We start from the raw sequence: 16,418 nt of genomic DNA, 5'->3' as shown, positions 1-16,418 counted from the left end.
GGAAGACAGATAACAGTCACAGGTCAGCATCAAGTAGTATCTCTGAGTACCAAAAATGCTGCATCTGTAGAAGCCTGTGGGTCACCGCTGTACCATGCTGAGAATACTTTTTTTAATGGACTTCTTCACCTGGGAGATGTCTCTTGATCTATGTGCTATCAAGGTGGTTTCATGCAACCCTCTCCTCAGCTACGGTCAAAAGGTAAAGCTCCAGTCATGACATTTCACAGTTTCAGAAGTGAAGATTACCACTAACAGTGAAATACAGTATGCCAGGCTTTGTACCCTCTTTTTTCTTAAATAAGGACACATGAGGAATATCTCAGGAAATACTTCAGGATTTTCGAGTGGGTGGGTGGTGTAGAGGAGGAGTACCAGCAGCGTAACTTTCTTTTAGTGTTGTCCACAGAAGTTGGTCAGCCTACTTTGATGGATTCTTCACATTCTTAGACATAAATATATCATTATTTTGCAGGCCAGGAAATTGTGAATTTTATTGGTTGTCCTGCCCCTGATTTGTCAGGGGGCCTTACTGTTTGCATCTCCGTATTCCTTATTTTAAAAACTGTGTCAAAATTTTGCTTGCTTGCAAACTACTAATACAAAGTGATATTATGCAAATGTTAAGTATTGTAATTCCTATAAACCCCGTGCCACAATGTAATAAATCAGAGGAGCTCAGTTGGTCATTTCATGATAAATGCTATTTTATGTGCAGGATGTATTTATTTCCATATAAAACAATTTGGAAAATGCCCTTCCTTCCATATATAAGCTATTTTTAAACTAATAATAGACACATATTTTACTATGTAAAAGTATAACCTATTTTTAACCTCACGTTTTCAAGCAAAGTTTATGAAGAAAATACTTTAAAACAGGAAATCAGAGTCCATTTCCTGTTTTAACAAGGATAATCCCTTGACCAGTAGGCACAAATATTCATTCCTCTTTAATGTTAATTAGTGCACTATTCATCCTATATTTCACAATTTAATGAAAGCAAGCAAGTTGCTGGGGACTTTATTAAAGTTCAAAACATCTTTCACCTTATTTATCCGGAACTCAATAAAACTGTTCAGTCACAGACTTGCAGCCTCCAGCTAGGTTCCTGCTATTAGCCTTAAGTCACTTTTAGAGTTGCAATAACAGTAAGTTGCCAAACTCAAATATACAGCTATCTACATCTGCCAGATAGTTTGTCTTACTGGACAATCTGGAAGAATTTCAAACTGTGAAGTTGACCCAAACTGTAAAGCTTTTTGCTGCTTACCAAGGACTCAGTACTTTTTAAATCTGCAAATTAGCATTTGAAAAATGTACCTGGAAGAATGTTGAAAGGCATTTTTTTTTTTCTTTAAGGGAGCATAAGATAGCCTCTCAAAAAATTGTATATAGACAGGAGTTTTGAAAGGTAAGTATTGCTTGTAAATGGCTGAATCTCTAAATTTCCAGTCTGAACCACGAGGCAGCTTTTCAGAAACTGTGATTTCTTCAACTGAAGAAGCTGATCAGGCTGAACAAACAAAAACAGGCAGTATGAAACATCGTTTCATTTCATCCCTGTGTGGAGGAACTGCAGAAGGCTGGAAGTGACAGAGCGTGCCTGCTGCTACCAAGCTGAACCCAGACAGGCAGCAGTGACACCCAGCCCGCCCCAAAGCCATCAGACTCAGTGACCCCTGGGTCCGGCAGCATCGGCCTCCTCATGCAGCAAGTCATCCAAAATATCATGAATGGGAGAAGTAAATACCTGGTTGCCCTCTCTAATGCTCAGGTCTGTACATCTTCTGTATAGACAGCATAATCAAAATAAGAACCCTTAACACTGCTGTTTCAAGACGTTCCATAAACAGACTTTTGAGCTCTTCGCATTTGATCAAGGTGCACTCATGCGAGGCTGATTAATTGGATGAGCTCTTAATGAAGCCCATTTACTTGCTCTGAACTGGCATGAATACGCAACAGTAACCAGCAGAGTCAGAGCTGTAGGAGAGGATGGAGATGGGCAGGCAGCACTGCCACGAGCTGCGCAACTCAGCCACCTGCTTCCCCCTTTGCCCTGGAGAACGCCCAGCACGGCACTCACTGACTGCCCAAACTCGCACGTGCCTACGGTTCCACTGCAAAGTCCCTATTTCATGTCTGAAGTCATGCGTAAAATCTAAGAGCAGTGGTCCAAAATTGCTGCTGGCTTCTGTCCAAGTTGCACTTCCCACTTTTAACTGGTATGTCTTTCTTTATAGCATGCCTCATGCAAATAGGCTAATGTATATAATTCAAAGAGCCCTTATCTCCATATGGCATAGCAGTCTCTTGACTTTCTCCTTTCTTAACTGATGCAGTTATATTCATTCTTGCCTGGGATCACGGACTGTAAATCAGAGACAAGGGAATAATGCAGACAGAAAGCATAACCATGCTCATGGTGAGGTCTCACTGGAACAGACAGCAAGGATCTTAATGACTCCCAGACTCTCTGAAGGCCTCGAGCAAACTATGCTTTCACAGAGGTGGCCCCTTTGGCTACACGCATGCTACACGTGATTCTCATTTCATTTGCCTGCACCAATGGCATGTGCAACCCTAAGACAGCTGCACTGAGTTCATTACATACAACTTCACAGGTCTGATGAGGGCAAGACATTAACAACCACACTGAAGAAAACTGTTTCAAAGTATGACGAGTTATCTTTGTTCCAGCATTGCTCAAACTTGTCCACACTAGCCAGGCACTATCCTTGATCAATGAATCCATACTGCCCGAGCTGATGTGTCAAGTCAGCTAATCTTAACTGAAAACACGCGCTAAAGCACTTGTGATCCAGGCATACCAGTTTAAGAAATCCTCTCCAGCAGCTCTGACCTACATACCTTCCATGGAGATAGCATGGCTGACCATGTCCTCTGCCCCTTTACATGCAAAGCAAAGGAGACCAGGTAAAATTCCCACTACAGGGGATGGGAGGCTAGCAAAATGCATTTTCAGGGTGTCACTAACTGACTAAAGTGAAACGTGAAAGTCATTTTTTGTACTTGTAAATAAGAATCTGTTTTAAGGGTCCTACTCAGAGAAACTATTTTAAGTTAACAGTGGCACACGTTTATTACTGAAGTCTAAGAGCTCGAACGTAACGTTACATTTCTATGGATGTATTTAATAAAAATATCTTTGGAAAAGACAACCAAGGAAACCTGATCAATAGAAGTAACACACTAGGTTAATTTTTGTCATGAAAAAGTTCATTTTCAAGTGTTCAGAGCCAAACGTAAACATTTGCATTAAAAAAATTATTCTCGGACAAGGCTTAAAATATGGTAAAATAGGAAAAGATATAATATGGGCACTGAATATAAAGAACTAATTTTACAATAGTCATACTGAAATTGATTGTAATGGAGGTTGTATTGAGAAAAATCTCATCTAATCTAAACATTAAATAGCTTACCAAACCACAGGATCTATTTTCTTCTGTGATACATTGTATAATGGTTTCATCCTGTCCCAAAACAAGTCCTCCTCCAACTATTCAGTTTGCTGAAAAAACACACATGCCTACACAACTCCTTTTTTCTTCTCAATAGAAAACAAAGCAAAATAATTTCTTTAGTTTTGCTAACTACAAGTGCTGGCCCTTGAGGAATATAAGGCTAGGTTGAAGGAAGCTGTAATAAACTGCAAATTAATTTTGCCAATAGGGCCAGCAACGGGACCTGTTTTTTCATTCAGAAAAGGCAATACATTGTATTATATTATAATGTAGATTAAATAATGCTTACTAGCAAACAAACAGAGCAGTCAAGAGACGCAGCATGAACTACGCAGAATCTAAGTGCCTTGCCTCCATTATCTGTCAAGATATTTCTAAATGCCCGAGGAGAAAGAGAGGCTGTTTGCGTTTTTTTCTTTTTTTGAGGATGTAAGAGGGTATTTTACCGTATGTCTGTGTCACAGCTATGGCAGAATGGCAAAGCAGCTGTCGCAGCTATGGCGAAGTATATTTACTCTATATTTCCAACAAGCACTGGCTGATCCATATCAGTTTAAAATAGCTGAAGTAAACAGCAAATCCTCAGAGCATATGGAAATATCTGAACTATCATTTAAATACATTCTTTTCTATGTACTTTCAAAACTTACAGAGACAATAATAAATTTTTTCGAGCCAGCTAAACTCTACTCTTTTTCTCTCCAATTTAAAAAAATCTTTAGTCATCAGCAAGGCATGTTCTGCTCTCCTGTAACTACAGTCATCAATTACTCCTATGACTTCTTCCTGGCCAGATCTTAGATCATGTCATTGTTTCACCTAATGCTTTTGGATCATGTTCAAATCTCTTTTACACTTGTGGCTTTTACTCCAGTGCCCTCTTCCAGTTCTCCCTGTACCTCTTGGATTCGTCTTCAAATCATTTCACAGGTATCTCCTCCCACTGGTATAACTCTCAATTTAATTTCTTTTCCTTTCCAGCCAACCCCATCTTTCCAATCCTCCCCTCAATCTTCTACTCCCATCTTCTCACCAAAAATGGCCATAATCATCTTTGAATCTTAAGTGCCTCATAGTCCACACACCTGGGATGTTTCTAAAGGCTACCACATACCCCTTTTCATGATAATTTACTTCTTCCTCATCCCTTCAGCTAAATCATTCACTTGGGCCTATTTTTGCCTCGTCTACAGAGACCCTCTCTGGCCAACCCAATACTGCCACAACCGCATCATGCAATCCACCAAGAAACACAAGTGGATTTGCAGTTACTACACGAAGCATCTCCCAGCCTCTAGCTTTTAAACACAATGAACCAAAGGTGACTGTCCTCACCTTCACTTCCAGCCACTGATCTTACCTAAGTGCTGACCCCCTGCCCTGACAACGCTACCCTGAATAATTCATCAGCCTTCCACCAAGTGTAACATCATTCAGCATTTCCATGTGTGCACACCTGGTCACTGAGCAGGAACGATGTGCCCTGCGTAATTCAAAGAAACCCTTTCCCTCCTTCCCGAGAGGGATTACACCTGCTGTAATAAATGAAAAGGCACATCATCTACCAGAGGAGAGCGTGGGCTTTTCTTTTCCTGTTAGCATTTTTCAATTCAGAACCACACAATTGTTAACCTACATTTCCCATGTGAGTTTAACTTCATAGCTTCCCTTTTCTGTTACTTTTTCCACACTTACTGCAGTTATCTCAAAACCAGCCTGCGGAGTCTATGAGCACCTAGTATTTTAAAGCTAGCCGCTTGGGGACTTCCAAGTGCTCCTACAACACAGCAACTATACAACACCAAAGGCAGGTGCCAAATGCCACATCACCAGGAATATATTTTGGACTGAGAGAGGTCAGAATACTTAGTGTAGCACCACTCCTTTGTAAACAATATAAAATTGCGTTGTAAGCTAAATGCTTTATACAAAGGAGATAAAAATCTCACCATCATTCCCGTTTTTGAAAAATCACCCTACGTGACACAAATCATCAGGACGAGCTGGGCAATTCACCAATAATTATTCAACTGTCCCATAAGAGAGCCTGAGAGAAGTGACAAAATGACAGTTTGGAGACAACTTGGGCCTCTTGCAGCACTGGGAAACTGCAAAGTCACAGGTGGGCCTAGACTCCAGCTTACGTTCAAAGGACACCCTTAGAACTTGTTAAGCTCTTAACCACTACGAAAGAAGAAATTCATTCAACAGGGAACAATATCTTCCTTCTAGAAGTATTCATAAAAACATTTACTTTCAGGGTTTTTTCTCCCATCCAATATTCAGAAAATATTTTAGCAGGACAGTCCTGGCTCTCACTACAAGTTAATTAGGACTTTATGGCTCCCATAAACTTGTTTCAAACCACACTGGGTCGCCCCAAGAGTTCCTTCCCAGAGGATATAGTTTCAGAACTACTTCCAGAGACTTGAACTGCTTTCTCCACGGGGAGAAAAAGAATACTGCTGTAATAGACCAACCTTTCTTCAGATATGTCGATATCTGAAGGATGTCAGTTCATTGTGAGAATTTGGGAGCTGGCATGGCTCCAAAGGCTCCATATATTTTCAAAGGGACCTTGCCTGTAATTTTAACTCATTAAAACAAAAATGCATGGCTGGAAAAGGGTAGTACATATTTAAAAATCTCGCTGTGATTCAAACACAGCTATATCACTCGCACCACTGATTTGGTAGCGTCGTTTCACAAAAGCAAGACAACAGGTTTTACTTCTACAACCAGCCTGCATTCTTTGCACACCACATGAAAGAGAAAGAACAATGGAAACGTGTCTGAATGTGAGAAAGGACCAAACTGCAAGGGCTTTTTGGGTGGGGGTGGAGAGAAACACACATACTACAAAAATCTAATAATTCTCCACCCAAGCATTGCTAGTGAATGACCTCACTGGTTTCCTACATATACTCCAGCAGCCTTCCTGCCATCACTCTGTTGAGCCAAGCGATGATGTCAACAGTCCACCTGTGTGAGTGATGTAGCCCTCTGGGTCATGGTCACAGAGAACTTGGATAAAAGCTATGCCAGTGTTAATTAAATGCACCTCTTGTTTCACTGCTGATTTCCTCCGATAAGGCCCAGCTCATTTTTCCTGGAAAGACTTCCATGCTGTAAGGGAACCAGAGCCAACCATAACACAAAACAAATATTGCTTAGAGAATATGAAGACAACGTTAAATATTTAGTTTTAAAAAGATAATGATTGCCTATCAGTGCTGGTGTAAATACGAATTTCATTAATTTACATGTGCTAATGACGAGGTTAAACTACAAATGTTAGTTACTGCAGACAGTTTATTAACTTTCAGCAGTACTTATCTCTTTCATTTGTAATGGTCTTCCCAATTAAATTGGAGCAGAATCCTAACAACCTGCTTTACCACTGGTAAGTTCTGCCAGGTTGGAGTGAGGGGAGCTCGTCCAGTAAAAAAATATGCTGTGAGAATGGAGTTTGACATTTAATTAGCATCAGAATTACCACTGCAACTTGAATGAACGTGTTGTCCAATAGCATTTATTCTGTCATCAGAAAGGTCTTAGCTCTAAGAAGGCTCTAAGCAGCTTAGGTATTAAGGATCCTCTTCCATTAACACAATTAGCCAGCAAGTAACGAAAGGAAAAAAATATATACTGCTCTTTCTATTTCTCCTATATAAAGAAATCTAATCCACTGTCATGACTGGATGCTTTCACCATATGCTGTCACCAGGATTTCTGTAATCCCTCTACTCATAGCATCTGACCTCCAGCCACTTTAAGCCTTCAGGACATGCCCTTTTATACTTGCTTTGTTCTTGTAGACGTTTTCGGATAGCTTTATTAGTAAGACAATTGTCAAAGGAAGACTCGCAGTTTTGGAATCTGACATCCAATATATTCCTTCTTGCACAACTTAAAAAGTACTGCGAGCCCTAAGACTCAATTGCTGACAGTAACACACACTAAAAATCTGAAGACGCGGCAAAGTAGAAAAATGATCTCAAAAGCAGTGTTACAACTCTATTATAAGAGTTTGTTTCCTGATGATCACAGCTCTCAATTCTGAAAGGCAGCAAGTTGGACCTCTTGCCATAAATATAATTTTAGAGAAAGAATTGTATGGTAAACATGTTAGGAATACATTCATATTCATTCATTCATTCTGATTTGTAGCAATTGTGATAGTTCCAAGGAGTGTTCTGTCTCGCATTCCTGAGCATTGGCAGTATTTTCCAAACAACCAAGGATCGATGTCTGTCTATTTAGATTTTTAGTTCTTGGAGATCTTATGTTTATACAGTACCTTGGCCTACAAACTCTCTTGGAATACATAACACTACGAGAATACTGCCTACCCAGTTCCTGATATGGGAAAAGTTCCATGGCTATACTAGCTCTCACCAAAGTCAGGGTAACTAAATTGGACATATTTTTACAATATCCCCCAGTAAGAAATCCCATATATAAAATGTCCTTCAAGAACCATATTTTTCGTTTCTAGGCGGAAACCGAAAAAGAGAGGTAATCCTTGAACTTGTTTGGTCTATACTGCTCCTGTGGACAGTTCCTGTGGACAGGATTTATGAGGCTGAACTGCAGCTAGTTTGTGTTGAAACGTGCAGAGTGTGACTCATTCAGAAAGCTCAACCCAAGAACATTTCACTCTGACATCCTACAGGATAGGTCCCTCATGGATTTGAGGTAGTTGCTGCCCATTCTTCACATTCAGTCCTTCTCACAACTTTATGACACACAACTTCCAGCTAGAACTTGTGACAAATTTTATTCCGTCACCAGTAATTGGAATTTGGTCTTACATGATTTAAATACGCAGCTGTGTTCCACTTCTGGTAGATGCATATAATGTGGCCATGCAGAAGGAAAGCACATCCCCAAGTCCAGTGAGTTAAAGTGACACAGCTTCCTGAACTCCAGGAACTCTCCTGGTCAGAAAGTACTTCCTTCCTTGTTTCAAACACTTGATTGTTTCAGAGGGAATTCAAAACAATAGATTAGAAACTTTCAACCTTTCCTAAGTGTACTGCTACACAAGGAAATCAGGCCGTGCTCTGGGAAGATGAGATAACATTGGGAGAGTACTCTTTCCGGAAATGCAATGGCTTTTGCATCCCTTCTCTAGCACCATTCCATGAATCAGCTACATATAAGTAATAATTCATGCTACGAGATGTCAGACGCAGTTCAACTACTGTTTGCAATAAGATGTGCGTGGCTGTCAAAAGGCATGAGCTAACTAGCTTATCAGCAACTTTAATAATACCAGGAGCTTCCTAATCTAAGTCTGTACTTTTAAGGACAGGTAGGAAGAAAGGATGACAATTGGCTCTTTTTAGCACCCCATTGTTTAAATCTCTAAAAAGGAGAAAGAATGCACTGCTACCACTGCAGTTAGAAATCTGTCCCTTCCCACCATAACTTAGTTTTACAGAACCAGCAGGGATTTTCACAAGGACTGAGAGATCAGGCTCATCAGCTGAAAAGCAATAATTTTAATCATACACTTTTCCCTAACACAATTCCTTTCATCTAAATACATTACAGAATGCTTTGTAAATGACATATGAAAGATATAACATTTAGAATATAATCATGTAACTTCAGTTATTTACAGGCTGCAATTTGAATAAGGAAAGGCAACGGCCACGTAAATTCATTTCTTGGCAGCATTAGGATGCCTAAGTATCCTAGACTAACTGAAAATCATCAGAAAAAGAACCAATGGCAAGAATCATTCTCTCAGATCCCGTAGTCAAAGCTCTTACATATTACATTTTCCTAATTCTCTTTTCCCTTCAACGTAGAGCTACAAGAAGCGTGAGGATAAAATTATTATAAAAACCCAAGAACTCACCTGGTTCTACACATTATTTTTAGAGGCAAACAGGAAATGCACTTCCCTGTCAAGCTGGGTCAAAGGAAGGGGAGTGATGGAGTTGAATACTCTGCACTTACCGTTCCTACCAAAGGGTAGATGAATCCAGCTCCAATACTGGCTCGCACCTCACTAATTGGCAAAATGAAACCAGTGGGAACACCCTTCCTCTCAGGCTGATGGGAGAGGGATAGGTGAGTTTTTGCCATACAAATGGGAAGATTTCCAAATCCCTAACAGAAAAGGGAAAGAAAATAAAAGAAAAATGTTTTTAAGATTACAGTAAAGACAGATTATAATTTCACTTTGTTATCAGTATCTTCTAGAAATCCTAAAATCCATATAGCAATAGTCAACCTCAGTTTCTTAACAGCTAATATTTCAGAAATGGACAGAACACCGTATTTTAAATGCTATTCTCTCTCAGCTCAGGCCTGTTGTCTCCAGAGACTTGGCTGTAGTGACATCCAGGTTCTAGAGTGTGTTCGCAATCTAGGGTTAGGTGTAACAGCTGCCCAGACAATGACTAGAGAGTGCTGTTTTCAGAAAGGGCACACATCAGGTACCACACTGAACAAGAAGCCTACACCAACTCAACAAAACCCCAGTATGGCACTTCCCTCTGGGCTCTAATGACCTAGTTAGATACCTACTTGAGACCAGGATTCACAGTCCAAAACTCCCTAAGGGTACTAATGTCTTCTTGGGGGTAAACACAAATGGCTCATGATGCTTTGCTTTGTTTTTAAACACAACAAAAACTGTGTGAGGGGATGGCACCCACTTCACTAATGACAATGCAGTAGTTACTCAAAAAGTGTGAGAAATCAGGGAAAGGCCCTCAGCAGCTCCCCCCACACTGTTTGTTTTCCAGGTTATTGATTAACCTTGAGTCAGGCACCTTCCATTATTCTGTTCAATTCCTTGACAAACAGGGATGCAATTCACAAGGCCAGGAGGAGAGGCGGCACTCCGGGGAATTGCCTCTGCAGCCCAGCCTAGACGACAATCCTTTAATGGCATTGTGAAAATATTTCCTAGTACTAGTACTAATGTTTAGACTGAAAAATGGATTAGAGAATCACAGCAGGAAAAGATAAAGACATGGATTATTTTGCTGCAAGTACACTAAGCAAGCTTCTTTTCCATCTAGAAAATCAAATCAATTCTCAGGAGATTTGCATTATAGAGAAGATGGCTATACTTCTGCCTGTCTGACCAGGCTGCTGAAGTATACTCAGAAATTTTTCCATGACTGCCATCCATAGTTTCTATTTTCTGACAGAAAGGCTCCAGCCACGTTTACGTGCAGAAGCCATTGCATTACATAAAATACATTCACCTCCCCACATGGTTTCAAAACTGTTTTCAAAATGTAACGAAGCCCACTCACACATGATTTAGGAACGGTGATCTATTTTACCTTCTAGCATTTATAACCCATTGAAAATAATGTGAACAGAAGGAAAACAGATTTTAAAAGTATTGCAAGCTTTGTTATTAAAGTGTACGGCTGCACATATGTCTTTTTGTGTTTACAAACTCATTTTTTGCAGGTACAAACGAACGCTCATTTGCTAAAATCAGGCATATTCACTAGCTGCTACTTTTGCAGATGTGCAGTTGTCACATTTAAGTCAGCAAGCCAAAATTACCACTCTGCATAGAAAGCACAGAGTTTCAGCAGCAATCTCAGAATGACTCCAAACACCACACATACCTTATGGGAGATAGCTTTCAAGGTTAAAACCATTCTGTTCTATCTAATCTAATCTAAACCAATCCATACTGACCTCCACGGGTTAGCACCATGGGTAAGCTCACACCTTTCAGCAAAGCTTGACTAAACACTGCAATCTGAGAACCTTTTACACCCCGAGGCCTCCTAAAACTCTCATCCAGCAGGTACCTGATCGTGTAAATTCACTCGTGATCTTACCTGCTGGGTGTAACGATCAACTTGTGACTGCGCAGCAGGAGACAACTCTATATCCTGAGCTCCATACACCTTCTGAGCAATGATCCTTATTTTTTCAACAATAGGAAGCTGCAGAGACAAGGAAACAATACAAGGATGAACATTAGCCAAGACAAACTAGCAATATGAATCTGTCATTTAGATTCATCCTTGTTAAGCAGGCTTGCTAAAGCATTAAACCTGATAAAGGGCACTGGTGATGGATATGATATTCAGCTACAGGTACATGGATTACAACTATGATTTCAGCTACTCCATCATTTAGAAGCTGCACAATTTGCACGTTACAAAGTTGACAACATGAGCTTACACGCTTGCCTAAAAGTAGGAGAAGAAAATGACTGCCATGTAGTTTTAAGAATCAAGAGCTAACACACACTGCAGATACAAAGAAGCAAGCTCCACTGGGTTAACAGGGATCACTAGACAAATAAATTTAATTTCACAATAAAGATAACCTATACAATAAGTGATCAAGGCAAGGCAGCAGGCAGTCGGGAAAGGTTCCTCTAAGAAGCAAGGAACTGTAGCAGAAAATTCCTGACCCATCACTGCTCCTTTGATTGTAATTATTTATTTTTTTAATTTATGCTCACCTCCTGTAGCACTGATACTATAAAGCACTTGGACACTTAAGAAAAAAAAAAAAGAATATGAAAGCATTCTAGGATACACTTTGAAATCACAAGTCACTAAGTTCAGCCTCAGTCTCCATGAGTATCCACATCCCACTATTCAGCTCAAACCGAATGCTTGTTGTGCCTTTATGGCTTCTATTTGAAGGCAGATGCAGACTCCCACATTCAGGCTGTTAGAAATCCTTTAGAAGATTTTCAGCAGAGTTTTTTGTGGTCAGACCAGGCATACTTTTTGTGCCATCATTTCTATTTATTTAGAGTAAACAACTCTTTCCTCTTTCTCCCTCCTTTTGTTTTGAATGACCTTGAAGAAAGCAATATGACCCCTCTAGTCTATTTTAAACAAGCCATCCTCTTTGACTTCTTTCAATAGGAACAGGAGGATGGATGAAGGATCATACCACCAGTTCAGCTACTTCAGTGCTGCCCACAGATGGCCAGAGATGTGTGCAATACTCCAGGGAACACCCCAGCAGTAATTTGTAGTCTAGCATATTTAATCAACAACACATGTGGAAGGTGATGAACAAAATCTAAAGAGATACCACTTGGGGAAGAAGACTTTGTAATCTCAAGCAATACAAAAAACACCGGAATACAAAATAGAACTACTTCATTTTATTCCAAACAAGGCAACAAATTGGTTTGTGAGTAACAAACTTTATCTGGTGCATTTATAGGAATTTTCATAGTTAATCACATTTTTGCAATGCCTGTCTAGAAGCAATGGTTTTGCTGCAAAACCATTCAGTTGAAGGGTTTCTGTAGGACTGACCTTTGTATTTATGATTGAATTTTAGAAAAATTAAAGTAGTCAGCCATTATATTAATAAAGAACTCCAGTAACAAAGACATCACAAGAAACGAAGCTTGCCAGACTTTCAAATAGCTTAAATATAAGGCAGTTAAAAGCTACTAAGGCAGTTAAAAGTTACTAAGGCTCAAATAAAATCAGATACAAAATTTCAAACTGAAGTTTAAAGATGTTCCAAAAGACACCTTCTGAATGTGCTGACCGTATGATTATTGCACCTTAATTGGGTGAAATGATGTCATGTTCCTGACTTCAGGCTTTTTACAGGAATCCAAGAAGTTAAAAAAAATAAAATCTAATGAGGATTGGCGATAACACATTGCAAATATCCTGGATATAATTCCTGGCAGCACTAAGCTGAATAGAATACTTCAGTGACACAGATAGCCATCACGAGATGAAACTTCTTCCAGGTTGATTATTAAGTACATTCATACCCACGGCAGTTTTGAAGACAATGGAAGAAATGCCGAATGTGTCGGTTAACTTGCCTTTTGAGTGCTGTTTGCTTGCAGTCAAGGTCTAACAGCAACAGCAAAAGCAAAAAGCAATGCCACTCCCCGTTGTCGGTAGGACAACACCAAAACTAACAGCTTTCTCCTTAAGCCTCAGTAAATTCATTGCAACGGGGATGTTCATTTAGATTCAACTTGCATTTGTGTCAAAATATTTCACACTAATTTGACAGCAGCATATAATTACTACGCCCGCAGCCCCCTTTCCAGCAACCATAGCTGTAGTTTCCAAACGAAACCCAGCAGGGCTCTGGCTAACAACAGAGCAGGCTGCTTTAATGACAGTGGTGGCATTCTGCTCCTCCCGGGATGTGCTCAATATCTCGCATGACCGAGTCCGAGCTGGACAGTCAAACTGTATCCCTATGGATTTATGTTTGGATTTTTATTTTTTATTTTTTTTTAACCAGAATTTTAGATACTTTTCAGGCCAGCACCCACACCTCAAATTTTGCAAATTTAACCTCAGAAGAATCACCAGTGGGGAAGCAGCTGCAGGAGTGCGAATGGCAAACAAAAGTGTTTTTCAGAGACCGTCACTTGGGTTTGCAAGGCATGCGCATAGGAACGGGTGAGGCAATGGGCATGGTGTCAGAGGAGAGTTTGAGCCTATTTAACCTCACAACACAGGCAGATGAGTCCTGGCTGACCCCAATTCGGACAGAAACCAGCAGGGAGGCACAGATGCTCTACACAGGTTAACACAGCCCACGCGTACGCACACTCTCAGACACGCTTCCTTCCTGAAGCTTCAAGAATAGGGAAAGGAGTACATTATACCGTGCCAAGGATCCACCTGCTTCCTAGTATTTAGTGGGATTTTTAAGAGATTATCTATTTAGAATCGCAGTGTAACAGCATTTCAAGCTAAAAAGGTTTCTTGTGTTTCAGTTATCAAGTAATACTGCTAGGAAACTTCATTTTAATTTAACTTAAAGAAGTATTTTCCCAAGAAAGGCCATCTAGTACTTTAAATGAGAAATAAAAATTCATTTTACTTGAAAATAACATCATGGCATTTATCAGAAAAGAGGCTCTAGTAATTCAAGAGACTTTTCACATATACGCCTGGATGTTTGTTTACAAAGCACTTGTAGGAACAATTTGTGCTTTTTCTTATCTGGTCTTTAAGGGAAAGTTTAGCTTTAGTTTTTCAACAAAACTGTTGATTATTCAGCATTTCACTATGGAAATACTCTCACTGATGGGTGCAGGCACCTACCATATGCAATAACGCTTCACAGTGCTAATTCATATGGAAAAGCGCCGAGCTGAATTCAAATGAGCTGAAAAAGAGGCATATTGCACAAGTAACTAAATCATTAAGGGATTTTAGGCCAGATTTTTGCTCCAGCTGATACCAGACTCTTCTAAAAAAAAAATCACGTGAGCTACCTATATGTACATTAAACATCTCAGTCAAGTATCTGCTAGCAGAAACCGCGTCTCTCAGAACCCTTAGAAAACATAAGTACTTTCATATCTCTTATTTCTTTTGTCTGAGAATTTTCTACAATGGCCTAGGATATTCTTGAATCAGCTGTTCATTCCCACTCACAAACTACAATGCGGCACCCTCAGCTATGCTGATGCAACTATTTGTAGGCCAGCAGTAAAACAATTTTAATGAAAGGAGGATGAAAAGTCTCATCCAGACAGCGAGAGCTGATGCACCCGCATGAACAGCAACTTGGTTCCCCAGCACCTCTGCTATCTATCTATCTGGATAACTATGGTGATAAAGATATTTATAAATATGTGCAGAGCGTCAAAAGCATGAAAGATTTAGGATCAGCAATAAAAGCTGTTCCTCTTCTTATTTCCCTTAGGTAAGGTTGTGAATGTTACACAACGAAGTACAGTTAGGCAGAGAACAGGTGACAGATACGCGATAGACAGTATGGATTTAGACAAAACCTGACTTTTATAGATATTCAACTACGTATTAGTACTAATGCTGATGAAATTATGGCAGCTTCAGAGAATTCATTCCACATTCAGTTTTAGCTTTTTGAGAAAATGAAAGCATGAAATAACCAATGTAAAGTTATACCGAACGTGAGAAGGTGCTACAGGGCCACACGGTATGAGTATCTGCTGACAGTTAAGTAGCTTTGGTGTTTCTCTCAGATACAACCGATATCCCCAGCCCTGCCAAAGACAACGTTCATTTTTGAAATCTCACACATTCAGAGCTACCAAAGCCATATGCTTCTTCTGAGGCAGGCATAAACACATGTGCTTGCTGAGGTTGCCAAGCACCCGCACCATAAACAGGATTATCTCCTTGGCTAAAGCATAGCACGTGCTACGGCGAAAGTGCACAAACTGCTTTCACAGGAACAGTATCTGTGCAGCTGTACCTTTCATTACTTTATAAAGAACAATTAAACCAAGAAATCAGCACTGATAAAGAGGAGAGCCTGTCATTCCCAATTCTTGTAATTGATTACCCAAGATGAAATCACACCAGTGCTGTCGCCCAGCCATACTTGTACTTCCAGGCCATTCCCCTTGCAAGATGTGATATTAGTGCAAATAAATTGGTGCTGTTTATTACACAATCTTCTTTCTTCCTATACTATCAACAGCAAGGTTTTTACCAAAATGTAATTTAATAGTGTTTCATTTCTGCTAGCCTTTCCTCACATCTACTTCACTTTTCATCTCTTCCTTCAGCTGCAACTGCAGACTGTGGATTATCAATTTTCCATGTGGGGCTTGATGAGGATTTCCATGGACAGCAGACCTGCTTCAACAAACTCTCTTCAGTCTGCACCTGGGTTGGGGCAACCCCCAGTATCAGTACAGGCTGGAGGAAGAAGGGATTTGAGAGCAGCCCTGCTGAGAAGGAGTTGGGGGTACTGGTAGATGAAAAGCTGGACGTGAGCCAGCAATATACACTCACAGCCCAGAAAGCCAACCATATCCTGGGCTGCATCAAAAGAAGCATGGCCAGCAGGTCAAGGGAGGTGATTCTGCCCCTCTGTTCTGCTCTGGTGAGATCCTACCCGGAGTACTGCGTCCCGCTCGGGAGCCCTCATCACAGGAAAGTCATGGACCTGTTGGAACGAGTCCAGAGGAGGGCCACA

The 16,418-nt window shown here is 40.3% G+C and overlaps 1 protein-coding gene across 2 annotated transcripts in view; it reads right to left on the bottom strand.

The window, feature by feature from the left end:
* The window catches only part of MTHFD1L (methylenetetrahydrofolate dehydrogenase (NADP+ dependent) 1 like), a 161,758-nt gene that overhangs the window by 43,477 nt on the left and 101,863 nt on the right, over positions 1-16,418 (bottom strand). For both annotated transcript variants that reach the window (XM_054194419.1, XM_054194418.1), the window contains 2 exons: positions 11,321-11,428; positions 9,462-9,614 (listed from right to left, as the gene is read on the bottom strand). In XM_054194419.1, the coding sequence (XP_054050394.1) occupies positions 9,462-9,614; positions 11,321-11,428 (261 nt within the window). The remainder of the gene's footprint in view (positions 1-9,461; positions 9,615-11,320; positions 11,429-16,418) is intronic.

The sequence above is a fragment of the Rissa tridactyla genome, chromosome 3 (genome assembly GCF_028500815.1).
Source record: "Rissa tridactyla isolate bRisTri1 chromosome 3, bRisTri1.patW.cur.20221130, whole genome shotgun sequence".
NCBI lineage: Eukaryota > Metazoa > Chordata > Aves > Charadriiformes > Laridae > Rissa > Rissa tridactyla.
Note: the sequence above shows the minus strand (reverse complement) of the source record. Positions and strands in the feature narration are given on the sequence as shown.